The sequence below is a fragment of the Caretta caretta genome, chromosome 9 (genome assembly GCF_965140235.1).
Source record: "Caretta caretta isolate rCarCar2 chromosome 9, rCarCar1.hap1, whole genome shotgun sequence".
Taxonomy (NCBI): domain Eukaryota; kingdom Metazoa; phylum Chordata; order Testudines; family Cheloniidae; genus Caretta; species Caretta caretta.
The window spans coordinates 45,371,832-45,399,713 of NC_134214.1; the positions used below are offsets into that span (position 1 = coordinate 45,371,832).

At 43.2% G+C, this 27,882-nt stretch overlaps 1 protein-coding gene across 1 annotated transcript in view; it reads left to right on the plus strand.

Annotated features, from left to right (window-relative positions):
• Nucleotides 1-27,882, plus strand: part of ARHGEF4 (Rho guanine nucleotide exchange factor 4) — a 328,085-nt gene that overhangs the window by 150,264 nt on the left and 149,939 nt on the right. The window contains 2 exon segments of the mRNA XM_048865082.2: nt 5,080-5,400; nt 11,756-11,885. Of these exon segments, the coding sequence (XP_048721039.2) occupies nt 5,080-5,400; nt 11,756-11,885 (451 nt within the window).

The following is a 27,882-nucleotide window of genomic DNA, read 5'->3' on the forward strand; positions in this document are numbered from 1 at the left end:
AATTAAAATTGCTCCCAGGCTATAGTTTGGATGGTTTGGAGCAGTTATATTCCTCCCTCTGGTGGCTGTTCTTCATACTGCAGAATATAAATAGGTGGAGTTATATTGTCTTAAAGAAATTAAAGTCCTAGCTTCCAAGATATGAATTCTGACACATGAAAGTACATAGGACCTTTGACTGCTACCAAGGTAGATTTATTTTATGCACTGTGGTTTGATTTGGGACATTGTGAAATGAGGGTAGCCCTGAACCCTGCATTATGGCTAAAGGGGTTCAACATGCAGGGTGATTTTCACAGGGGAACTCTGAATATCCAGGACAGGTGCCGAACAAAGTAAATGTTAATAAGATACATATTGTAATAAAATAATAGAATTAAATCTCTCCAATATGGGTTTGCCAATTAAATATATATTCAGGACTATATCTCTGGACATCTGTTGCTATATAAAAATGTCAGAAAATACAGCCAACAATAGATTAAAAGACTACACCCCCCCCTACCCGTATCTGATTAGTGGGTGTTATAACTGGAGGGATGGCTAGACAGATGGATAAATGTAGAATTCTTGTGTAAAACAAAACAAAAAACCCCAAAACCTCCAACTTCCCCTCAAAAATTGTTAACTATTTCAAACTTATTTCTAAGACAGAAGAATTTATGCTGAAAGTATAGAATGACCCACTTCTGCACTGCTGACAGTTTGCCCTGTGGCCAGAGTATCACATTAGATGGGCCTTCGAGTGACTTAATCAATCTGAATGATTGTTTTTGACATGCTTTTACTTATTTATGTAACTGTGTTCTCAGCAGGCAATAAAAGGCAGTCCCGATACATCTCCTCTTCCCCTCTGCAGCCCTTCCTTAAGGCACTGGGGTCTAGGGCCTCATATATCTCAGGCAGATACTTCTTTCTCTGCATTCCCATTGGTGTTGGTAAGGATGTATACTGTTGCCAGGCTGTGGCATCACATGCCACTTGGAAGCAAGAACTGAGTGGGCACAGCGCTATTTATGTGGGGGCCTGGTTTAAGAACAGATGGAAAATTACTATTTTTTTAAAAGTTTTCCATACTTGAGTTCTTCAAACAAACTGGGGGATAGCAGGGAGACCCCAGTCACTCTAGAAATCAACCCTCCCTGACATGGAGGATAAACTTCACCTCCTTTGCTCTGAGATGATTCCTGCCCTAATGTCGCTAATCTCTTACCTTTCATATTATCAAACTTTCATTGATATGGCATGGATTAATGGTGAAATGCCTTGTAACAGCTCCATTTTTACATAGCTCCTGTGTAAAAGCTGGGGGGTAGCCAGGGTTTTCCCCAGGAATTGAAATTAGGTGCAGTGTTCAAATTGACGGGGGAGGGGGGGTGTCAGGGCCAATGAGGGGTGAGACCGTGAGGGTGAAGGTGGGCTGTATGGCACCATAGTAAAAACTAAAAAATGTTTCATGACTATTTTATTAGATTTTAAAATCCTCACACAAATTAACGTTGGCTATTCAAGCCTTCTATGAAGCACTACATCTACATCCTTCTTGGTTTCTTGTTATAATTTTGCACAACTCTGTTAATGAACTTCTTGAATGCAATGCATTCATCTTTGGTGGCTTCTCCTGTGTCCGGTACTTCCATTCCTTCAATTGATATGCTCATTAGTTCATTCACATGATCAGGCAGAAGGCGACTTCTTTCAAAACACAAAATTCTATTCAATGATGAAAAAGAATGCTCAACTGTAGCTGTTGTGACTGGGAGTAGCAAGAGATGAATTCCTACTTCTTTCAGCCCAGGAAACATAGCAAAAGATCGGGTCGAGCCACTAGTGATGATAACAAAGAAGCTGAAGTGAAATCTTCATTCATTCATCGTATGATGTTCCACTCTGTGTTCAAATTCTCTGTTCTGTCCTGAGCACATGGCAGCCCCATTACTGGTAGTGCCTTACTCCACTCAACTGTCGGTGTTTTATAAGACAGGGTTCTGTAAAAGCTAAGTAGCCGTTGAGTAGAATCTAGAAGTTGCTGTTGTAGATTTTTAAGAATCAAGTCTGTGTACTTTTTCAGTTGTCTTAAAAAAACACTTCTTGTCCTCTTCACTTAAGGATTCAGTATAAATGCTTTCATTTGTCAACTTCTGGAGTGAAGTCTTTGCTTCTTCCAATACTTTTTCAATGGATAGCTCTCTGATTGATCCAAATGTAGCTTCTATTGCTGGACAAAGATCTACTACTGTTGTAGCAGATGCCTGGATGGCATTTTTAATGACCCAAGTGGTTTCAACACTAGACTTAGAAGAGAGAGAATGGCAATAGTCTTCTCTGAATGTAGTAGCAAAAGTAATCCACCAGCCTCACTACTTAGATCCATCCCATCTTGGTAGATACTTTGCAAAGCCAGTAATAATGGCTGGAGTAATTTTAAGACAACAGCCAAGGATCGCTCATGAGAAAGCCAGAGGGTTTTCCCAGGTTGGACTAATTTGAACTTCAGTCCCAATGTATCTTCCATATTTTCCAAAATATTCAGTCTTTTGGACTCTTGCTGAAAAAAGAATATAATGAAGACATTAAATTTCTAGCGTTTTAAATGTCTTTTGAAGAGTCTGCAGCTCGTACTAGTTGGAGTAGATGTCCTCTGCAGTGTGTATAGGAGAGACTAGGGTTACACTTTTCTCTGAGCAAAGCTTGTGCTCCACCAAGTCTTCCAGAGAAGTTTGCAGCTCCATCAAATGCACAGGCAGCCATCTGTTTGGGGTCCCATTGACAAGCATGTAACTCTTCTGAGATGTGGGTTATCACAGATGCAGCCAATCTGTCTTCTATAACTTGAACATCTAGAAATGCATCTATTAGCCTACAACTGACATCAAGATAACATACACAATGACTTAATACTTGATGACCATTTGCATTGGTGCATTCATCAGCCATGTATGCAAATTTTTTGAATATGGTGAGAGGTCTTCACTTTTTCAACTGTTGAATCTTTCACTGTTGCACCACATGCATCTGGCCAGTCAGTTGAGTTTCTTGCAGAAAGATAGCGAGCATTTGCTGGTCTTGTTCAGAACCAGTGTTCAGCTTCAGGATGAACAAGTGACAATGCACTTAACATTGGCCTCCAGTTTGTTGTGTGTGGTATCTCTTGCCTAAATAGAAAGTATGATGCCACAGCCATGTTTGTTCGCATGAACTATGTTGTGTAACAGCCTCATTAACACTCACCGGTGTTGTCCTGGGTCAGTGGAGACTCAGAGTTCAGAGGTGGGCGGCAAGAAGGCACCTTGCTCGTTCCTCCAACTGCTCACTGTTCACTCTGGCCACTATTGTTCATTGTGCCACCGTTCACTCCATTGCTTTGTTGCCAATGGCCCTGCGCTGTCACCTTCTGCTGCCACTGTGACCTCTGCAAGTTGGTCTCTTGAGGTTCCACCCAGCTCTCAGTGATTTCAGCTGAGCTCTCAGTGGGGGAACCTCACTGCTAGTGCAGTCTGGGCCGTCTCTTCCACAGAAACACTGTCCCACAGCAGGTCTTAGCACTTAGACCTGATTATCAGTGATTTCAGCTGTAGTGGTCACTTAACACAACAAAAGACTATCTATGGAGCCTAATCAGCTCTGTCTTTAGACAGTGGAGAGGGCCAGGTCAAATAGTACTTGTGACTCAGGCAGACTATCAAGCAAAACACCTGTTCCCCACTCTCTCTCTTGATGCCCTCAATCAGCACAGGCTAAGTACAGTTCTGCTGCCCTTTACTCATACAATAAGAATAACAACATTTCATTAACACTTGCATTCAAGTGATTTATAACCCATCCCCAACCAAAATCTATCACTTGGGCAACACAGCTCTGTTTGCTGGATACCTAAGTAGATTAGGTGTGAATGTAAATACAAACTGGTCCTGAAGCCTTTCCCCCCAGCTCATCACTAGCTGTCAGGGAGAGCTCATTTAGATTTTGCTTACAAATCATAATATGAAATTATTAGGTTGGCCAACATCACCGAAATGAATGCACTGACATGGTCATAAAAACAACAGCTGTATAAGGAAGCTAGTCTATGTTCATACTTTTAAAATCTATTATACTTTTTCAGATACGTGTATTTTTTCATACACTGTATATACTTTTAAAGTGTGTATTAATGTTTCAATTTCAATTCAAATTTCCTAACGATCACTAAATTGGCAACACTGTATGTAACTAGTTCACAAAACTGGTGGGGGGGGCTGTTGGGGAAATTCAGGGAGGGTGAACACTCCCATAGGGGACGTGTAGGGAAATCCCTGCTGGTAGCACGATTGTAATAAACCACAGGACTACCATTGTGACTGGCCCTGTATGAGTGCACAAAGATGAGTATACATGATGATTCTTTCCCTGGTGGCTCTGCGCAGGGAGCAGAGGCCATGCACTCAGCTAGTGGGGGTTGAGGGAGGTATCGCTCAGGGCAGAAGGGAACCTGCGTTACACTCTATCAAAGGACAGCAAAGCTGCCGCTCCAGGGTGCAGTACCTTGAAAGCCCTGAAGCACTCCTAGCTAAGTGAGTCAAGGTTCCTCTACTGTCTACTTCCCCTGCATGTTGGCTGTCATTTGTTGTCTCAATCTAGCCTATAGTGTGTGAGGCAGCTACTAAACGGTATTTTAAAAGGGGAAAATTTTGGCAGGCTCAGGACATTACTGATCATTTTCCCCATTAACTCTCTTTTCCAAAGCCAGCAAATGACCCATAGGTGATTTTTGTTTTAACGCCACAGTGTTTTTCCTTCCCTCCCACTTATGGAACCCGATTTCAGCTTTAAGCTTCTGCTGGGCCTTTAAAATAAACGAGAAAAATCAAATCTGTGCAACACCTTGGTAGCTACCTCTGTATGATGCAATTGCTGCTGCTCTGGTCAGGTTCTCAGGTTTGTGTGTGGAGGTGGGGCGGGTAGGGTGGGCTTTCAGTCTTCCAGAGCTCAAGTAAAGACTCAGCCCTCCAAGTGGTTCTGGGCCCTGGCACTGAGCTTTGCTGTTCAGTCATGATAAAAAAAAACACCCTGTGTTTTCACCTGCTGCTTATAACACAGGATCCCCAACAGCAAAGTCAAACGCCACCTGAAAAGAGGCCCAGTGAGAAATGGGTTCTACATCGCAAAAAGAGGTCTCCTCAGATCCTGCTGTCCCCACGGCCATTTTCCAGCATTGAGAGCAAAGTCTGGATGCTCCCCTTCCTCGCCCCAGATGGAAAAGCCAAGAAAACATCGCAGAGGAAGAGACTCAAACCCCTGTACAAGTGCTTCAGCTGTGATGATATGTGGCTGGAGAGGTATCGGAAAAGAAATCTAGAGAAGGAGACGCAGCCGGAGAGAGAGATTCAATTGAGGAACCTCCCAGAGGACCAGTTAAAAGTAAGCAATCGGACACCATCGTTCCTCTCTTCTCTGGCACTGTCCTCCTCCTCCTCCTCTTCAGCTGCTTCTTTCTGCTGTCATCTTCTCTCTTCAGGCTGCGTCTCGTGGCAGCACTGTCTGCTTCCCTTTGGGCCTCTGGTCTGTGGCAACCAAGCATGTAAAACGAAACTCTCACCAGCCCAGTGACTGTCTTGAAGACAGGAGGCTTCTGTTGTTGCTAAAAGCATGCAGCTTCTGCTCTGTCACATGGTGTGTGATGGGGAGCGACAGCATCAAATCTTTCTCTCGGCGGGTGGGGAGATGGAAGGAGGGGGGAACAAATCAGTCTTCTAATATCAATAAAAATACACTCATGAAATCCGTTACTATGCAGTGTTATTCCCTGGGACCTGCTGCGTCTCTTCAAAGAGAGACCCCCCTCTGTTCCATAACCTCTGAGTCAAATGCTGCACTCCTTATTCAGGCAAAATTCCCATGGACTCCCAGAGGGAAGGAGAGCAAAAAGTGCTTGACAGAAACTCTCCATGGGAGCCAGTAAATTGATACTATTAGTTTGAAAACTGCTCTGATTATTGCCCATCAGTAGCGTCTTTAGGAAATGTGTTATTGCTGCTTGTGACAGAGACCATCTGCCACTTCGACTCATGCAGACAACACTGCTCGACTCCCGGCAGCAAGACCAAGGTTTCCATGAACTTTAGTGAGAGCCATGTATGTATCCAAGAGCAGAATTTGGCCTATATGTTGAGAGAGCTAAAGTAAGCTCAGAAAGGAGGCATCTGTGTGCAGCTTTCTGCTAATAAAATGGAAACACTTCAGGCCTAGCTTTGGAAGCAAGATGTAGGTTTTCAAATAAAAAAGCTCCTGTCAGGGATTGTGTGTTGGTGAGTTTGCTGCATTTATTATTTCCCTTTCTCTGTGTAGACTCTTAGAAATGCTAATAGAATGTCTCTGACTGCCATTGTATTAAAGAGATCTTCTTTGAGAATTTAGGCCTTGATCTTGCAAACCCTTAAGCATATGCCTAACTTTATACGCATGAGCAGTCCTGTTGAAGTCAGTGAGACTACTTGAATGCCTAACATTCAGCGTTTCCATTGCTAGCAAGATTGCGGGCCTTATGCCCTATATTTGATCTACCTTAAAATGATTAAGGCAGCCAGATTGATTCTAAAAATAGTTGATGAAAAATTATCCTCCATTCTCTCCTCAAGAACTCTGCATGCCAAATTTCTGTAGGCCCACACAACATGAGCTCATCTGCTGGTGCTACCACAGCTGGGTCCTAACAAATATTGGGCCAATCCTATGATGTGCTGTAAACCCTTAGCTCGCCATGGGCAGGTGCTGCTGACAATGAGTGATGCTGCTGGCTCTGAAGATGACATTCTGGGCATACAGTGTACCGTGACCTTGCTGATGTTTTTTAGTAAAAGCGATCATGTCATTTTCAGCATTGTTTAAAATGCTGGGGAAATGACTGATTGTTTTCAAGGGGAAAAATGATTTTCAGACTTACATAGACTCCATTCTAAACAAAAGGCAGTAAAATGTGTTAAAAAATAATTGCTTGACAGTGTGGATGGCGGTAGAAATGTAATTAATGCTACAAGAAATGTTAGCCAGCATCTAGAATATTAAAGTTTGTAGAAAGGGTGATGAATTATTTCATCATCTTTCACTTCTCCCTTTAAGCCCAGATGCTCTTCGTTCTACTCATCTGTTCCCTAGGCTGAAAACTATTGCTACCAATAAACACTGTCTCCATTGAATCTTTCCACTTTCTTTTTCTGCTGCTAACTTTAAACTGCAATCAGATGTGTAAGTATAAGGGCTATTTATAAATCCGTTATTCCTTTAAGGGAATAATTTGCACACAACTTGTTACCCCAAATGGAGTTACCCAGACACTTTAACTTGAACGCACTGGCTTGGATAAAAGAGTAAAACAAGTGTATTACCTACAAAGAGAGAGATTGTAAGTGAGTACAAGTAATGAGCCGTAAAAGTCAGAAATGGTGACAAGAAAAATAAAGATAAAACACTTACTGTTGCCTAACTTAACAAACTATATCAGATTCAAAACAGTTTTCTCACCACATGCTATTAGCAGTCTTACTTACCTAACCCTTTGGGTCAGACCCCTCCCCCAGAGTCTAACAGCTGCTTCCTTTGTCTCCTCAGGTGCAGTAAATGAGATGGGCAGGGAGAGAGAGAGGGGTGTCCTGGGTGTTTGCCTCTGGATTTTAGAGTTTCAGTCCCACTGTTGAAAAATATTTCCAAGACGACAGGCAGTCTGTGGAGGAAGAAACTCCATGCCGTTTCTTTGCTAAATTGTAGATTTTTGCCCCTGCCCCCTTTCCTGCGAAAGAATGGCCACTTGTTTACACCTGTCTGGTGTCAGCTTGCCCTTTGTCTCTGAGGAAACGGTTTGGTCACTCCCCAGACTTCTCTGGAAAACATACTTTTAGTCATGATTTCAGCTTGTGTTTTGCCATGATACTATTGATCAGCAAATTGAGTTTCCAAATGACACCTCACACAGCATACCTTTTACAAACATTATTATGAGTAGGATGTGAACACAGGGGCATAGTCTGTCACAGTTGGTCTTTGTTTTGCTCAGGACCAGCAAGATGCTGACCTGCCTTGAATGGGGGGAGTCTACAAAAATCCCCGGAGTCCAAACATGAAGCTGGACTCAGCTGTCACTTACAATGAAATACCACCCATAATAAGCTGAGTATATGCTGATCTCCTGTTTTAAAGTGTTAACATTTAACTGGTCCCAGCTAGCCTTTGAAGTTAACACTGCCTGAAGTGGAATGAGAGAAATTCACACCATTGTTGGTAAATCAGTTTCATTTTGCCTGGCAACCGACTTGCATTAATTTACATAGTACAGGGTCTCTCAATGCAGTCTGGAGTATTTCAGATGTATTTTAATGCAATCCTATATTCAGAAGACTAGAGAAAAATCAGTGTCCAATCCGCAGTCCTGTGTAGTCCATTGATTCTTTAGGGGCAATCCAAACCTGTGACCCCCCACTCCCCATCTGTTTTCAGAATTCTTTTTGGAGGAGCTGTTTTAGCAGCATCTAGTCATTCTCTCTTCCCCTCTCTACTTCAACACATCGTTAAACCCTGACTGTTGAACTTGACTGCGGTCAAAAGTGCATCTGGTAGCACACAGCTTCTGGGTAATTCAGCAGAACCCAAATCCCTTGTTGCTGGACTTCTGAGGAATCCAGAAACGGGACAGCACAGGATGGTTATGCCAAACAGTTCCATTTTATACTCTCAATGGAAATAACAGTGGGAAAAGCAAATCCAATCTCTCACCTTGCTAATCAGACTCCTGTCAGAGTCCCCATCAGAGCCTCATGCCAAACACATGAATTTTACATGTGTGAAACAACAGAAACTTAGGGTATGTCTACACTGTGTGGTAATGCACACTATGGGGGTGTTGTGATTTCCAGAGCAGACTGTGTTGCAAATTAATTGGTCTGTGTAGACCCTGCTGGTGCACTTTAACCTTTGAAACAGTATTACATCAAAGCATGCTAGGGCACCTTCAGTGCACACCAGCAGGGTCTACACAGACCAACTGATGCATAACACATTAGTGCCTTTAGAAATCACACTCTTATAGAGCACATTGCCCACTGTGCACACAACCCCTTAGGCTTGTAAGCAACAATTGAAAACAGCAAAATGAAGAAGACTATTATAATTTTAACAATCAACACCAATAACGTGCAGAACATTTTAACACTGTAATCTCCCTTTTCATTGCTAACCAGCTAAACTCTCTACACAGAACACAAGGAAACCTATCTTAATGTAACAAATAAAATATAGCACCCATGTTACAGGAAATGTATGTACACATACAGGCCCAAATTATCTTCTCAGTTACGCCATTTGCAATCCCACTAACTTCAGTAGTCAGTTAAATGGGGAGAGCCTTTGGCCCGGAGAGTTGTTAAAGTGTGCAAAAACGTACAATTTCCCATTGTAAAGAGGATGTGTCTCCTTTAACACACAGAGGTATCCTTCTATAAAGATCTGTGATTATAGCCAGATCACGTGCATTGTGGTTGTATCAGGTTCACTCTGGGAGGATAACCAAGTTGTTTGGGAGCAGATCTTGGACCCAGGTAAGGTGCCTCTCTTGTGCATCTGAAGAATCACAGAGATGGGGATGTGGTAAAAGACCTTTTCCAAATAGGTATAGAATTCATTAGGGGGGTATTTAACGGCTTGCTGCCATAGGAAGAGCCCAGCTGGAACAAAAGCTTTCTAAGGAGCAGCATTTGGTCCATAGCGTCTGCTGTAACCGTTATGAAACTACAGCGTGTGCACAACACAGTAATGCCTTCTACCCTGTTTACAACTAAATATCCTAGACGTCATGCTTGGTATTTGCATTTCTGTGCTTTGCCTGTTTTGTGCTGTCTTGTCGTCATTTGAAGTGGGTGTGCCCCCGGTGGGGCTTCATTGTTATTGTCTAAACAAACAGACACTGCTTAGGTTAATTTGCACAGGATTTACTCTGTTACTCTGGAGATGGTGATTGGTGCGAAAACATTGGCTCTGTTCTGTGTATTCCAATAGAGTAAACCCCATGGACTGGAACGGAATACTATTACTTTCAGCTACCTGAGCAGTGTGGTTGCTTTGCTTTTTTTCTTTCGGAAGAACATTTTGCTAAGAACCTGTTTTCTTAAAGAAGCCATTGGCAGGAAGCCAGATCTGCATGACACCCTTGGTTACTTACGGTATTGTGGGTGAACAAGGAAGCAAAGATTATGCTTTTGGTGACAGACCAGTGTATTAGCAGGAAAGAAGAAGGATCCTAGTTGGAATACTGGACTTCAGTATCCCAGACCTTTGTTTCTGTCATGGATGAGAATATTGTTGCTGTGAAAAGCTCAGAAGTAGTAAAGGAAAAGGGCAGTAATGGTAGTGGGCTGGGGGCTTGCCATACCCATGAGACTAACCCTTGCTGGCCTGCTGCTGTCACATTAATTTAATTTACACTTGCAGTCACTAATAGTCTACCCAGTGAGCAGCAGCGAGAGACACGAGATGGAGAAATAATAAAAATGAAGTAGAAAAAAATATGCAGTGAAAGCGAACTTAGCTTGTGCTACAGTAACTCCAGCGTTTGGTGTCTTTGATCACACTGTATATTGTGCTAAGATCTTGGATGATCTATAATGTGATAGGGTTTAACTTTCATCAGTTTGTAGCACGGTACATGTCATCTGTGTTCCCTGATGAATTAGTAGAGGGATACTCAGTTTGCAGCATTCCTTTGGCTCCTTAGTGGACCGAGTATTCTGGCTCCAGCAGGTCATTTCCATGTCCTATTGATCCAAAGGGCTGCTTGTTCAATCTCATGAGATCTACCTATGCTATCTCATACTGAGTTCAGCATACTTTCATCGCAAATCATGATGGCCAGGTCCTCCAGGTCTGTTTCCTCCCCACCTATTGAATTGCTGAGCTTTAGTATGAATTCTACTGGGAAAAAAGGACCCATTCTAAGACTAATACGGCTCAATCTACCATATCCCGTTTCCATTACCAAGTTCAAGTTGACAGCTGGTAGTTCCTATTTCAAGGTAGTGGGGGATGAATTGGGAAGAACATGTCTTGCTATGGAAAAAGTTACAAAAAAAATAAAGTTTTTCTTGCAATAGCAATAAACAAAGCAAATGAACATTCCTTTCAGGATTTTTTGCGGGGGAGGTGGTTTGGCAGGTGAAAACTGCCTTTTCTCTTGGTGAATGTCCCTCTTCCATTTTTATCCATGGAGAAAGCTGCTTGCACTGGCAAAACTGGCTCTGATTAATTTTTATTGGGTAAAAATGTCATGGGATGAATTAGTCTATATTTGGGACTAATATATTAGTCCATCTATTGCTCAGTTTTCAAAAGAAATCTCTTGTCTTTTTTCTTCTTCTTCCTTCACAAGGTGTTTAACAGAAGGGAAATAATTTCATGTGTTTCTAGGGCAAAATAGATGCTAGTTAAGAATGACAGGGTACCTATTAACATGGTGACTATACCTGTGCAAGATGTCGTCATGGCTCAGTTAACCTTTCCTTCTGTCCCTTGCAGCTCTGTCCTCTCCATTACTGTTTAAATCTCCATTTTAAAGAAAAGGCTCTTTTTGATGGTATAGATCCATCTCCCTAAGTATAAATCACCTGATCCTGAAAATCCTTACCTTACTTACACTAGCAATCACTACAGCTGGAAGGAAATGTTTCAGGATGAAGCCTATAATTCTGGGTACCTAAGCTTAATGTCTCCTTTGTTTTCCTTTTCTTTCTTGCAGGCTAGAATGAGTCTGTCCATCACTTCTCCAGTTGCCTTTGAGATTCTTCCCCTGAAGTTGCATCCATTTTCCCAGAGCACCCCAACGGGCTTAGACTGCGTGGGCTGGAAACGGCGTATCTCATTTCCTGGTGTGTATGCTGCGTCCTTCTTACTTTGACAACTATTGTGCAAGAATTAATTTCTGTTTCATTGAATACAGACACTGTATAGTATCGGCAATATCATCCAATTCTGTTATAGTAATATTAATGTCTGTGCCCTTACAGTTCACATACCTTCAGGCTAAAGCTGTGCAGTTAAGTCTCTTTCTGCAGGTGGCTACTACTACCAGCATGTTACAGATGAAGAAAGTGAGGCATAGACAGGTGAAGTCTGGGTTGCACAGGAAGTTAGTGGCAATAGAACCCAGATCCCCTGACTCACAGTCCACTTTTCTAAATACTAGACAACAGTGTCTCCTTCTCTCATTCAGTTCCTTAGATTGCAGGCTTAGCATTGTTTAAACTCACTAGAGAATCCAGCCCCTCACAAAGAGTATTATGGAATAGAAGGGTGTGTCTACATTGCAATACAACTCCTGCAGCTGGTCTGGGTCAACTGACTTGGGCTCAGGCTAGCAGGCTGTAAAATTGTGGTGTAGACATTCAGGCCTGGTCTGGAGCCTGGGCCCTGGGACCCTGTGAGGGGGAAGGGTCTGAGAGCCTAAATGTCTACACCACAATTTTACAGCCCTGTTCCTGAGCCTTGTGAGCCCAAGTCAGCTGACACAGGACAGCTGTGGGTGTTTACTTGCAGTGTAGACATACCCTAAGGGCCACAGTGAAGGGAGTAGTTGATAATAGTTTTCTTTGCTTTACTGTGCCTCATTTAGTATAACTCACTATAGCTATGTAGATCCTGTCAGTGGACTTGAAAGTTTGAATGCATCCTCAGTACTTACAGCCCTTGTAGCAATAACAATGCAACCAAATGTCATCTTTCATGGTATAAGCTAATCACTGTGGGGGGCAGGATGGATTTTTTTTCTCCATCTACACATTGCAAAGTTGATTAGGTGCACCTTGCAAGCTTTGCATCAGGTGCTGGATGTGGCTGAAGGCAGGATACTTGAATGAATGGTCTGATGCAGTGTAATAAATCCTACTTTTCTTCATCAGTGGGTTCTCTGTGCTCACTCAACTAACTAAGGACACGTCTCAGTAACTCTCCCAGTGCATCTTGGGAATGAGTATTATGTCTGTGAGTGAAGAAGAGGTTTAGGGGAAAGGGGATGCTCCTAATACTTGACACAAACACAGAAGTTCTCTCTCTTAGGTAGTTCAATGGCCCTGGTTTTTGTAGTATCTGAGCACCCGACAATAGTTATTAACTTTATCCTCAGAACACCCTTGTGAAATAGGGATTCCCCATCTATCTCCATTGTATAGATGGGGAACTGAGGCACTAAGACCAAGGGACCTGCCCAAGGTTGACACAGGAAAGCTGGAGCAGGACAGGTAATTGAACCCAGGTTAAACCTGGGTGCCAGGCTAGTGCCCTAACTAGAGGACCATGCTTCCTCTCAATTTTGAGGCTTGTACTTGGCCACACCAGCACATTATACACTTCCAGAGCTTCAGGCCCTGCATTCTGGTGGCTGCAGTGTACCGTGATGGCTTGCGCTGAGAGACTGAGAAACCCTGAAGAAAACGTCTCTGACCCAGGTGCTCCTGTCTGCTTAGTCAGGCGGAGATAACCATAAAGATATGGAAATGGAGAGGAAAGGGGGCCTGATGCAGCAGCTCCACTGTGAAATCTTTCCATCCTGGAGAGATTCCAGAGCTGTTGCCTGCCACCCTACCCCAGATATTGCTGGGGCTCTTTGGCTTTTGGGTGGGAATGGAGCAACACTGGGATATGGAAGGGTTTGGAGCCCCTCTAGGTGGCCTGGTCTATCTTAACGTTGTAGGTTTCGGAGCAGAAATCTGCACAAGAGATTGCCACATGCAACATTAACTTCCCCCTGTGATTCCCCCCAGCTTGCAGAAGGGGAGTAGTGCGTAGCCATGAGGGTAATTGTGAGGTGCAGCACAGCTCCTAACTGAGCTTTGCTGCTGGAGGAGAGAGGACTGCAGAGGGCAGTGCAGAGGAGAGTCCAGCAATGGGGATTGCCTTAGGATTCTGATACTTGCGCTGTGCTCTCCCAGAGGATCTGCACGGTTTGTCAGCCATGCCATCTCTGCATGGCTGCAAACCCCTCCGATGTGACATTGACTCCAGAAGGGTGAACCTTGCAGAGTTGTTAACTGCATTGAGTCCTCCCTGTGGGGTTTCTGTGGGAGGGAAGCATCGGGACTTGTTTGAGTTATTTCTCCCGCAGCGTGGAGCAAAAGAATGCACTTTGTCCCCGATTCGTTGTAAGCATCCCTCATTGCAAGTCCCATTGTAAGTGCAAAGTGTGAACCTGCAACTGATAGAAATAGATCCATAGTAATAATGTATGGCAAGACTTGGGTGGTGAAAGGGGATGTTCTACTGTCACACGGGAACTCCAGCTAGCTCAAGATGATCTCACCTAAATTGCAGGTTTAATTAGGTTCCAACAAACATAACAGAGTCTCTGCCTCATGCTAGCTGGAGATAATTGGGGTAGGTACAGTAAGATTCTCTAAATTGCTAAGTAGGCACTAAAACAGCTAAATGAGCCTTGAGGACTAAATGTCTCCAGTATTTAAGAGATCACATTAAAGACGGATATGTGCTGTATTTTTATGTGGAATATGCATGAGATCAGATGTCTACTTAATTTCCAGTTACTTGAATTTTTTTAAAATTCAAATACAAGCCTCACACTTTATTAACCAGGGAAAAGTATCCCTGCCAGGTTCTTGTGTTCTCCAGATAACCATATCTGCAGAAAGATAAGCTGATAACTGGAGCAGTTTCAGAGTGGGATGAAGAAAGAACATTATGTAGAAGATTTTCAAAGGCACAGTTGGTAGCTAGGTACCCAACTCCTATTTACAGTCAGTGGGAATTGGACGCAGAAATGCCGTTTGTGCTTTTGAAAATCTCCCCTGTGATTTCAGCAATATAGTCACCTGCTCACCTTAACTGATCACTCTCGTTATAGTGGGTGTGGCAACACCCATTTTTTCATGTTCTCTGTGTATATCTATCTATCTTCCTACTGTATTTTCCACTGCATGCCTCTGATGAAGTGGGTTTTAGCCCATGAAAGCTTATGCTCAAATAAATTTGTTAGTCTCTAAGGTGCCACAAGTACTCCTCATTCTTTCTGCTGATACAGACTAACACAGCTACCACTCTGAAACCTATATACTGGGTATACAGATTTTAATCCTTATCAGGATGACCGACATCTGCACTAATCATCTACGTAAGCAGAGTATTAGGAACAGTTGGTTTAAAAATTGTTTGCTTTATAGTGGTTAATAAAATTCAAACACAGAGGCTGCAGATTAGCCCTAGAGACCAGAAAACAAACTATTTCTTATCGCAATGTCACCCCCTTCCTCCTTTGCTCTGCCAACAATGATGGCATTGATTGCCGGCCTGTGTGCTATTCCCACAAGCACCTTTGTGATTTCTCCCCTGCTGCCCCTTTGGCTTGGGAAGAACTCCCCAACACAATTCACAAAGCTACTGCCTTAGCCTGTTTCAAATCCCTACCTTTACTGAGATGTCTACAGATCACAGGAGCCACCTGGGACTACTGACTATAACTATAACTCTGTTACCTTGTCTTGCCTCCATCCTGAGTGTTGGTTTATTCACCAGTTGTATATTGTTTAAATCTTAGGCGCTGATTGTGACCATTCTGGAGCTTGTCTGTGTTGTGCCTAGTCAAATAAAGCCCTAATCCCTGTTTGGGATCCTTTAGACACTGCCACAATAGAAATGAATAATACTGATGTTCTGTGCGCAGTTGGCTCAGAGAACTTGAAATTCATAGTAGCCCCCAGTGGGGGTTATTTATATTGAAATAGTAGCAACTTTATTTATTCATTTATTTATTTATTTATTTATTTAAGTAAAATGAAAAGTGAATTTGGAGTGACCAATAGGTGGTGCCCTGGGTTTTTAGAAAACACTTCCCTAGCAAAACGGACAATTAAAGTTGCATCTTCTGGGAGGCACAGAATATTCTGAGATCAGCAGTGAATATGAGTGAATGTTTAATGTTATGACCTACACATGAATCTCAGGAATTCTGCTTGAAGCTGCAGCAAACTGGAATGAAATTCCACAACGAAACCTTTTCATATTAACAAAATCCTCTGGGGAGAGAGAGAGACGCTTTTCCTAGCGTTGCCATCTCAGTGATCAGCTACTCGTAGGGCTTCATGTAAAAGGGGTGTGTGTGTGTGTGTGTGTGTTTGCTTGCCCATTTTCATCCTGGTACGATGTTTCTCTGAAGCCATTTGACTGGGCAATGCTCCAGGCTCACTGGTGAATCTTAAGATCAAAAACATCTTGGATGCGGCTACAGTATAGAAATATGTACATTTCATTTCTTACACAGCTCTGGTTATTTAATTGCTGCCCTGGACAGAGCTGTGGGTTATTTATAACAAAATGGAATATGACCATTTACCAGATCTTTTTAATATCATTTAATAGTTATTCTTGACTCTAAAGTTTTAATAGCTTCTGTATTAATAATCATTTAATGCATGGAAAGCTACTGTATACACTGATGCAAGGAAAATGAGGGCCCCCTGCGGTTGTGTTGTGTGTGGCCACGTGGTGGATTTTGGTAAAATCCCACTTCCAGAATCTGCTCCGTGCGTCAGGTTGGGCAGGGGGCACTACAGAGGCTTCTGTGAGTTTGGAAATTTCCTAGACTTCCCTCCAGTCCTCCTTGTATGGCAGGATGATGGCCATGATGCATGGCATTCATTGAGGGTGCTTGATTAATGCAGGAAAAATTGTGTGATCTTCATCCATGCTTCTGTTGCTTGTACTAGGACAAGAGGATGCTGTGCATGGTCTTCTAACAATTTAGAAGGTGCGAGACCAGCTACTCCCAACTAAGACATGGCAACTTTGCCAGAGAGGAGTGGAGTGGAGGAGGTCGTGACCTATAATGCCAAACCAAGCTTCTGGTTAGTTGAAGACCTCTTCCAAGCAGTCTTTGATATATTGGTTAGTAATAAATTGGTTAGTCTCTAAGGTGCCACAAGTATTCCTTTTCTTTGATATTGTTGACCATGAGGCAATGTTTTGCCTGCCTGCCATTCATGTCTGGGATAAACGAGATGCAATAGTTTGATTCTTTTCTCTTAGAGACTCCGGAGGTTGGGGTCGGACAGTTAATTGCATGTTCCAAGGGCAGTTTCTTGTAAAGTTCTGCAAAGTTCCAATCTGTCACCCCTTTGTTCAATGGGGCCACTAAGAAAGCTTATGAGAGACTATTAGGTGGAGGAGATGCAGCTCTAACTACTTTTTACTAAAAATCAGTTGCTTGTGTATTGTTTTCCCGATGTGCGGTGGAGTCTGAATGAAAATATGTGTGTTGAGCCTGAGTCCAGACAAGTGTAGGGTGATACTGGTAAGTGGTTGTGCTCTGCAAAGGTTATTGAGGGAGATAGGACCATGGTTTGTCAAGGAGATTTGCAATCTGAAGTGGAACTCCTGGCTGCTCTGGGAATCTAAGGTGGCATTGGTTGCTACACTAAGTGCTTTTGCCATTCGTGTTTAGTTAGATGGTTATGACCTTTCCTCTCCAGTTGATGCTTGGCAACAGTTACCTGTGCTGCTGTAACTGGACTACTGCAGTGTACCACAGGTGATGGTACATTTGAAAAAAACAATTGGGAGCTTCGGTGAGTGCAGTACATGGATGTCCACCTGCTTAGCAAAGTCGACCATAGGACATATAACACAACTCTTCTCCAGAGGCTCTACTGGCTTCCTACCCGTTACCTGCTGCAATTCCAGGTATTGACTTTGATCTATGAATCCTTTATGTTTTGGGCCCTATATTCCTGAGAAACTGTGTCTCAGTATGCTGCCTCAGAGGACAAGATCAACTTGTCTGGAGACTGGGAGCAAAATTCAGGTTCTGATCCTAGTTGCAAACATCCTAGATCCACAAACAGTTTGGAGACCTGGGATGAGATTAGTTGAAAAGTACATTCCCCTCCCTGTCAGCTGGCCCATCTCTCCCTCCCTCCTTCAAAGCACCAGGGCCGAACCCCAGCATTATCGTTGCTCTCTTCAGGTGGGCCAGTTGCCTCTCGCCTTACCAGCACCTCCCAGTTTTGAGGCTGAGTACTCTCTCCCAAACTTTCAGGGCGTGTTATGTGAATTGTCCTCCCATCATTTGGCTTCTGGGGTGGCATCCTGGCATAGCCCACTGTGCACACACAAACTGCTGGAGTCTTTGGTGTGGTCCAGGAAAATACCTGCCTCATTCCATTATAGGGTGAGAGAAGAAAGGAAACATTTCTTCTACCATGACAGCTGGCTCATCACAGGAATATTGACACTGCACAAGACTTAATGTATTCTCTAATATCTGCACACTGGGCATTATGGGAGTCTATGATGCTAGCAGTTTCCTAAAGTAGAAAAGGGAGTGTTTTCCCATCTCCCACTCCAGTGTGTGAGTACAAGGGACGACAAGGAACACCGCTTTTCCTCTCATCAAGACTCTGGTGGTTTGGAGAGAGCAGCCCAAGCCTGGTTTCTAGAAGATGTGAAGAAGCAGCTACTTGGCACCCTCTGAAGGTCCCAAAGAGGGGCTTCTGGGCCCAGTACAAAGAAGGGAAGGAGGGCTGGTCACTGACCTCCTAGAAGAGAGGAATGGTGACATTTTTGGGGGCCATGGTTTGAAGAATGGATGGATAAAAGCATTAGGAGAGTCCTGAGGGGATGGCTGTCCTGATGGTTTTGGTCCAAGGAAACCTGTTAGGGGTTGTTCCACTGCCAGACTGTCATGAAACGTTTGGATGATGTAGTCCAGGTCAATCAAAATCAACAGAGTTTGTTCTCTCCTCATGGGGTGAGTGTAGACAGGTGGAATGTCAGATCAAAAGGCCGCCACTGAAACCAAAGTAAATGTTTTATAAAAGGATGCATCTTATGCCACACTTGCTGTGAATAATAAAACAGGGCTGTGTCTAGAACCAAGTGTTGGAACTCAGTGTGAACAAAACAAAACATAATGGCAGCTGGAGAGTTCCTACCCGAGGAATGGTCTAAGGACTTTCTGAAGTAATGTGTTACCGCAGTGGCTGGCATTGCCTTGCCTCTCTAGGCAAATGAAACATCCCTCATGTTCTCGGAAACAGCAGACAGCAGCCTTCAATTTGAAAACCTCTTTCAGCTAACCAAGACAGCAAGGATATCATCTACGCTGTTTGATAAGGGCCTGTCACACTGGGAAAATTTCCTCCTAAATTCAAACTGGATCTGCTAAACCAGTTTTAAAACTGGTCATGGTTGAAATGTAGACCTGATTTAGGGGGATAGGATCACTCTTAGTGAACCAGATGAGACCACCTTATTCTTGTAACCAGTTCATACCTCTTAAGCTACTGGTCTACACTATTTCTCCAGCAAGTTTTAACGCTGGCCCAGCTGAACCAATTTTAAAACCAGGTTGATTTTTTTGGAAATTTCCTCCATGTAGACCAGCATTAAGAGCCAAAGGATATTTAACTTAACTGCCCTGTGACAATCCAAGAGATGAACTAAAGAATGGTGCCTCTGGGTATGCTTCAGCTGCTCACCAGGGTGCACTGCAGCATCAGTACTGACGCTGGAATGAGCCCTGAGCTCGCTCCCTTCTTTCCAGTGGCCACATTGCTCTGGCCATGGCACCTGGGAAACCTGGCCCATTTTTATTTTTGTATAAGCCCCATGTAAAGTGAGTTTTTACATCTGCATTAAATAGACACACAGAGAGCAGTGTCAATGGAAGCAAAGTTAGGGATTCGCTTAGTGAGATGATCTGCTTGGGGTACAGGAAAGTGTTTTTTCAGCAGAGAGACTGTTTGTTTACTCAGCATCCTGTGGCTGACTTTCATCCTGGTTTCCCAGCTCTGGATAGGCTGTTATGCTCACACTGGGCAACAGTTAATATGAAGATGTTTGACAACTGCTGGAGAAATCTATTCAAGGGGGGAAATAATAGCTTAATAAGAGGTCTTCATCATATTTTATAAATATTTAGCCGTCTTGTAGTTTAGCTAAATAACAAGATGGGCTGTTTTACTTACATAGTTTTTTGTCCTTTTTCTTCTTGAAGGGCAAAGTGGTTATGAAACTGACATTATAGAACAAAAAAAGTGTGTGTGTAGGAGGGGTGTGCACGTGTGTGTGTGTGTGTGTGTGTGTGTGTTCTCACTCGCACAACTTAAAAGCTAGTGTTGTACCTTGAAATGTCAATTCCTTCCTCTCTTAACCATGGAGAGAGTATTATAGAGTTTAGATGGTTGGAAGCTAATTGCAATGTCATCTTTATTTTGCACTCTGTCTATAAATCATAGAAAGATTAAATGGATTTAAGATTGACATACTGCGTCTAATCTTAACCACCGGTGTTTGCTCTGGCAATGTGTACTCTCTCAAAGATTGCCACATGTATCCTATATTGAAAGCTGTGCTAGCTGGTTCCCAGTGTGAAACATTACTGCGTACCTGTGTATAAGAGAGGGTTTAAATGGGAACGTGCGCACTACCTACCTAGGGAAAAATGTTTTTGTATATCCACAAAACCTTTTTTATCCATTTTTTTTATGGGAAAGTGAAAGCAAATTCTAGAAAACTATAAACGGCTCTGTAGACAATCCATTTGCCTCCCTCCCCCAAATTAGCCATCTTCAAACACAAAAGACTAGAATAGGTAAACACAGGGGATATTTGATTAAGGTCTCCTGGACAAAGATTGCCTTCTTGTTATGTGTGGTACGGCATCTAGCACAAAAGGGCCCTCATTTGTGACTGGAGTCCATAGGCCCTGCTACAATACAGATAATACTTTATCCCATCTTTGCGCTCCCCCAAAACTCTCAGAAGAAAACCAATCCAAAGAAAAAGTTTCTGCCAGAAATGTGTTAGTAGATGGCATCTCTGCAAGGTGGGATGGGGTTCCTGAGTGGGATTTCTGCAGCCATGCTTTATAGTATTTATATATTCCTTACATTGTATTAAAATGTGCCTATCCCCTGACACCATGAGGTCACTATTTTATTATTACTATTACAATAGCACCTACAGGTTCCACCTGAGATTAGGGACCTATTGCGATAGGGGTTGTACAAACACATTTTAAGAGTCCCTAGCAGCTTTCAGGTTAAATAGAAAAGACAAGCAAAGGGTGGGAGGGTAAACAAAGGCGCACAGAGAGAATGATTTACAGTGGATCAATGGCAGAGGTGGGAGTAAAATCTAGGTCTCCTCATTCCACATCAAGTGTCCTCCTAGACCACACTGCCTCTCTGATTCGCTCTAGTTATACTTAATGTGTGTAACCCCACTATTGATATTGGTTCTTGTTATATGTCCCCATCAATCAATGCTTCTTTTAGTGTGTGTTATAATATGAGCAATTCTGGTTAGATTTGACTGGACAGCAAAGAGGAAGTAGTTCTTTTTCAGTAAACCTGAGGATGCAGGGACATTTCTATATTGAGAGACACAGTAGGGTCCATGTATTCAAATATGATGAAACCACAGGTGTCTTTCATTTTTCTGTATTTAAAAGATAATTTAATGGAACTCCCTCATCCCCAGTGGAAAGGGAACATTATTATTGCTGCTACTCCAAGTGCTGCTTATTATAAAGACATAGTGGTCTGTTCAAGGACAAGCTGTCTGAATGGCTGGACAATGTTAAGTGCTTTGTCATAACCAGAAGTGTTTTACAATAGGTTTTCCATTTGAGAAAGCATCAGTGGAATAGAACTCTATCCCAGGAAAATATTCTCCTGCCCCACTACTGAGGCAAACCCAAAGTGATTTCTATGTCAAAGCAGGAGAAAGTGATTATGGGATAACATCTTTATTTCCCTTTGATAGAATTATTAAAGCCAAAAATGTAAAACCCTGGTATCTAAAGTTAGGGTCCTAGATCTGTGTTTAGGAATCTCAATAATAGTGGCTTAATCTTCTAAGGAGCTACCATTAATTTCAGTGGGATTTGTCAGCACCTTTGAAATTCAAATTACCCTTATTAAACCTAAATATGGTTTTAGGAGAATTTAGGAAAATCTTGACGTAAACATTGATTACTTTATCTGATGGATGTTGATATTGTAGAGTAACCTGCTGGATTTTGACTGGCTTAGAGCTGATCTGTTGTGTGCTTCAGCTAATCAGAGCCCAGATCAGCTTTATCCATAAATTCATTGTTCTGACTTTCCTTTATCACTTTCAGAGATCCTCACCATCGTTTTGCTTTTTCATATACAAAGGCCAAAGTGTGTGTATTTTAGTCTGTGTATCTTATGTTGGATTAAGAGAACAATGAATGGAGAACAAACATAAAGTCTTATGAGAGAACACTATGTTCACACTGTAACATTCTGCTTCTGAACAGAGGCACAAAATGGCAGCTCACAGACTCCTCAGAGAAAACAAAGGCATAGATTATATAGCTGCATGGACCGTCATTATGACAGATATCTTTTCTGAGAAAGAAGGATGAAATGACGTAAGGCTAGCCTCTCCAAAAATTTGGAGTAACCAAAGAAAAGTCTGCCTCTAGAGAACCATCCAAGGTTTTACACAGAGCCTGGTACATGCTGGACCAGGACCCTAGGAGGAACACCAAAGGGGAAAGGGCAAAAATAATCACACTAAAGAGTTGTTTTCATCCTTATGGCCTGTTATAAACAGTAATTCTCATAGACCCAGTGAGGGGGGTAAACGTTATCCCCATTTTTCAGGTAGGGAAATGAAGGTGAAATGTCTAATCCAAGGCCAGAAAGGCAGGTGGTATCAGGGGTGGGATTTTGAACTCTGGGATTCCTGGATCCAATGCCTGTTCTCAGACCACTAGACAACACCTCTTTTTAAAATGTCTTTCCTCGGCAGGGATTACATGTGAAGAGTTAGAAAACTTTGTTTAAGGTTTGCTGAACCAAATCCCCAGATTTCATCCTAGTCTAATAAAAACCCTAGAAAAAGGGCACTTTTAAAGACGTATCCGTCTGCCCTACTAATGGAAGCATGATGGGGTGGCTGTCGCAGCTGACCCATCTGGTTGAAGGCTTGTCTTTTTTGTTTTACTACAGGGGCCCTTGCCACTTCAGAGCTCTGCCCAGGGTGACTGATAATGTCTATTACTAATGTCAGCCACGAAGCTCTACATATGAGAGAGATGTGCCTCCATCTCTCTGCGTGTTACGGGAAATGGGAAGCATTAAACTAACAGGCAATTTCCCTGAACATCCCCTCCAGAAATATCTTACTATCCCTGGCAATACAGAGCGGAGGGGCAAGATCTCAAGTTCCAGTGGTGTAAATCTGGAGTAACTCCATTCACTGCAGGAGCCATAGTGCCTGAGGCTCCCTCAGCTGCCACTAGTGCCTGGAACCTTGTGGGTAGAGGAAGGAGGCAGCCGACTGTGGGCCTGATTCTGGTCTTTCACCCGTGTAAACTAGGAATAACTTCACTGAAGTCGATCAGGTTCCACTGATGTGAAATAGTTGGAGGTAATGGGATAGTCAGGCTGTCTGTCTGCAATAATGTACCTTCCTTTGACTGGTAGGCTTGAGAATTTCAGAACCCTCTGCATAGCTCTCATGGGTTGACCTGGCCCTATGAAAATACTCGTGATACACCTTAAAGGGTGCTGGTTTTGCTAACTGTGAGTTCCCTTCTTTTTACATAAAAAAAAAATGTGAAATCCTCATTTCTCACCGGTGTGAGCAGTTTTGCACCATCTCTGCTACAGTGCAAACCGTGTGCTCACTGCTGGCTTATTTTTAAAAGTGTTTGACAAAACTGCAGCCTCAAGGCAGGATTTTTGATGGGTGTGGCAAGGAGAGGCTGGTCTGGAAGTGTCCCTTTGCACTGGAACCTGTGCCATGCTTCAAAGCTCTTGCGGACAGAACAGTTGTTGCTTCATCTTCCAGGAAAATGGCATCCCTGCAGATCACCTCTTCTTTCCATGCTATCGACATACTCTGGCACTTGGAAGCTAACGAGAATATTTTAATTAACTAAGACAAGGGAGTCAATCATTCAGTTTAACTTGGGTCTTCTGCAAGCAATCACATAACTGAACCGAGAGACCATCCCAGTTCTATAGTATGGGAGCGGATGATAAATGATATTATTCAAAGCTCACATGCTCGCAGCAGCAGCCTCACTGAATCCCAATCTTCTGTTCCAGCTTTGAGCATTTATTTTTCATTTTCAATTCTTGTTCTAAGTACTTAAAATAGTTTTTAATAGCAACAGCAGCAGCAGCCAGTACTGACCATGATTAGTTTGCATGTTAAGTCCTTTCTGAGTGTTCTCTGGGGAAGCAGATAACACAAGGTCTTTCTTGCTTGGGCCTTTTAAAGATGTATGAATTCTGCTGTCCCCATTTGTGGTTTAATCTGACAGTTCTGTGGAACTGGAAACGAAGATCTCTGTCCCGCCCTGGGTTTTTTAACGCATTGAGACTGTCTTTAGTACAAAACTGCTTCAGGAAACTGCAGCTGAGAGCTTTTCAGCTGCCACAGAGGGAGCCTCCTTAGTGGACCCCTATGATGTCAGGTTGCATCGTGCAGCCGACTAGCGGGGAAGGGGCTAGGAATGCAGCTCAGCCCTTAGACAGCAGTACCAGGTACCACTGCCCTGAGTGCAGCCACAGAGTGCTCAGCCTCTTTCCTCCTCCAGCCCAGCAGAGCCCTTGGCTCTCACTTTTACCTGTCTGCATGAGGACCCAGCAATGCCCCAGCGAGTCCAGTGGGGCACACAGTGGAGAAAATTGCAGTAGCAGTGGAAGCTCTGGGCTCTCTCCGGGTTCAGATTCAGATAGCAGCGGGGTAGTGTGTGGTGGTGGTGGGATGAGAGGCGTACTGTCAAGATACTGGAGTCTGGAGAGTCTCCATTCAGCTACAGGTAAGAGAAACTCTTTTATTGCTACGTGATATTGCACTGACCTTGAGAAACAAAATCAGACCATCTGGGGAAATTCCATAAGTTGGAAGTGGGCTGCATGGTCTCTTAGTTGTAAGTGAAATGACAGAGAACCCTGGAACACTTCTTGGATCAGGTAGCAAGAAATGGGTTCTTAAAGGCTGCAGAAACATTGCTTAGACTCTCACCAACTCAAAGCTATCCTTTCCCTTTGGAATGGTCTTTCTCTTTGCACTATTAATATACAGAGCTAGTCTCCAGTGCGGTCATTTTTCTGTTTAAATGACAGTGTGGAGTGTATCTTCTCTTTTATAAAATGCCCAGATGAGAGGGACAGCAAGGTTTGCATTCTAGCACACAGAGGCTAGGGAAAGCAAGGCATTTGAGCTGACTGTACAAGTTGTGCATCTATTTTCTTGACTCGTGGGTCGATTCTCTGTGTTCTCAGGATTTTTCAGGGATGTTCACTCCTGCCTGCATATGTAATTCTCGTTGTTTGGTCACTGTCTTGTGTGTTTAGGGTCTGGACACATGAGTTGTGAGCCTGGGAAGAAGACTGTCATTCCTGGCTGACAGTTTAGCAGGGAGACCGCCGCGGAGATCGCCCAGCTGTTCGTTTCTTCTCACATTTGTTGCCTGACTGTTGCAGGCTGGGGAGATTTTTAGCAGGGCTGCAGCAAACTAGTTTCTTCCTTAAGCCAGTTCAGACAAGTGTCTCCAAGCATGTCAGCTGACTGCCATTTTCCAGGCAGCATTGCTCTGTGCTACCAGCCAGAGGCGTGCCTAGGTAGAAATTTTAGCTGTGGTGGTATATCTTGCCTTAGGTGTGTATACTGTTAGATCATGAAGGGCCTTGTAAAAGCGTCACTCTGCTGTAAATGGCATGCTGTTCAATACAATCTTTTTATCGCTGAACAGAGCATGGCTGCATCTGCACTGCCCTGTCTGAGGCCCTTGAGCATTTGCCCCCTCAGGTTTCTTCTTTGGGAAGAGCACTCAGAACGGATCAGATTAAATCAACAGGTGTGAATCGTGCCTAGCACTGGGATGATACTTTTATTTTTAATTTCAAAGGGTTTTCTATACACATTCATTTGTGGTACAGCCGTACGTGCGGCACAGGGCTGTTTTGTGGGCACCACATGCATCTAACAGGAAGTACAGAGGTGAGTGAGGCACGGAGTCAAAGTTTGAGGACTCTGAGGGAGAAAAAAATCTAGTTTCATCATTATGTTCTTGATGTAATAGTTTAAGAGAAGTAATTCACTGAAGCCTAGGACTCTCTGCTCCTCAAGAATGCTACCATTAATCCTAGTCATAGAGTTTAAGGTCAGAAGGGGCCACTAGATCATCTAGTGTGATCTTCTGTATATCACAGAACATCAGTACTCCCAATCACCTGCACCCTGAACCTAACAATGGAAAAGAGACCAAGTAAATTAGACTCGTAGGAGACTAGATTGCTATATGTTCTCTGCCTTGGCACAAGAATGGCCACACTGCGTCAGACCAATGATCCATCTAGCTGGGTATCCTGTTTTCCAACAGTAGCCAATGCCAGATGCTTCAGAGGGAATGAACAGAACAGGGCAATTATGATCCACTCCCTGTCATCCAGTTTCAGCTTTGAGCAGTCAGAAGTTTGGGGAGACCTGAGCTTGGGGTTGCATCCATGATTATCTTGCCTAATAGCCACTGATGGATGTATCCTCCATGAACTTATCTAATTCTTTTTTGAACTCCATTATAGTTTTGGCCTTTCCAACATCCCCTGGCAATGAGTTCCACAGATTGTGCACTGTGTGAAGATGTACTTCCTTATGTTTGGTTTGAACGTATTGCCTATTAATTTCTTTGGGTAACCTCTGGTTCTTGTGTTATGTGAAAGGGTAAATAACGCTTTCACTTTCTCCACACCATTCATGATTTTATAGATCTCAATCATATCCCTCCCTCAATTGTCTCTTTTCTAAGATGAGCAGTCCAAGTCTTTTTAATCTCTCCTCAAGTGGAAGCTGTTCCATACCCCTAATCATTTTTGTTGCCCTTCTCTGTATTTGTTTTCAATCTTAATATATGTGTTTATTTTAGGTGGGGCGACCAGAACTTCATGTGGTATTCAAAGTGTGGGCATACCATGAATTTATATAGTGGTATTATGATATTTGCTGTCCTATTATCTATCCCTTTCCTAATATTCCTAACATTTGGTTAGCTTTTTTGACTGCTGCTCCGCACTGAGCAGATGTTTTTCAGACAACTGTCCACGATGACTCCAAGATCTCTTTCTTGAGTGGTAACAGCTAATTGAGACCCCATCATTTTGTATGTGTAGTTGGGATGATGTTTTCCAATGTGCATGACTTTGCAGCTATCAACATTGAATTTCATCTGCCATTTTGTCACCCAGTTACCCAGTTTTGTCAGGTCCCTTTGTAACTTTGCAGTCAGCTTTGGTCTTAACTATCTTGAGTAATTTTGAATCATCTGCAAACTTTGTCACCTCACTGTTTACCCCCTGTTCAGATCATTTATGAAGAGGAGGCACTGAGGTGCACTAGAGCTCAAGGCCCCTGAAATAGCAGGAAAATGATTAAGTGAGATATACCCAGATAATCATGGCAAGTGACCTGCATCCGCATGTTGCAGAGGAAAGCAAAAACATCCCCAGGTCGCTGGCAATCTGACCTAGGAAAAAATTCCTTGCTGACCCCACATACAGAGATCAGTTAGACTCTGAGTATGGGAGCAAGCACCTGTGAGAGAGAGAAAGAGAGAATGCTTGGTGTCACCTCAGAGCCCTGCCCCATCCCGTCCAATTTTCTGACTTCAACCATGGCCTTCCCTGTTGATTCAGAGGAAGGGGATAAAAAAAAAACCTCACAGAGTACATTGGGAGGGGATACCTTCCTGACCCTTCCTGGTGGATGGCTGAAACCCTGAAGCATGAGCTTTAGGAACATAAGACATAAACCAGAAATGACCACAAGGCTGTTGAACCCTATCCCCACCATCACAAGCAAACCTGCCAAACAGTT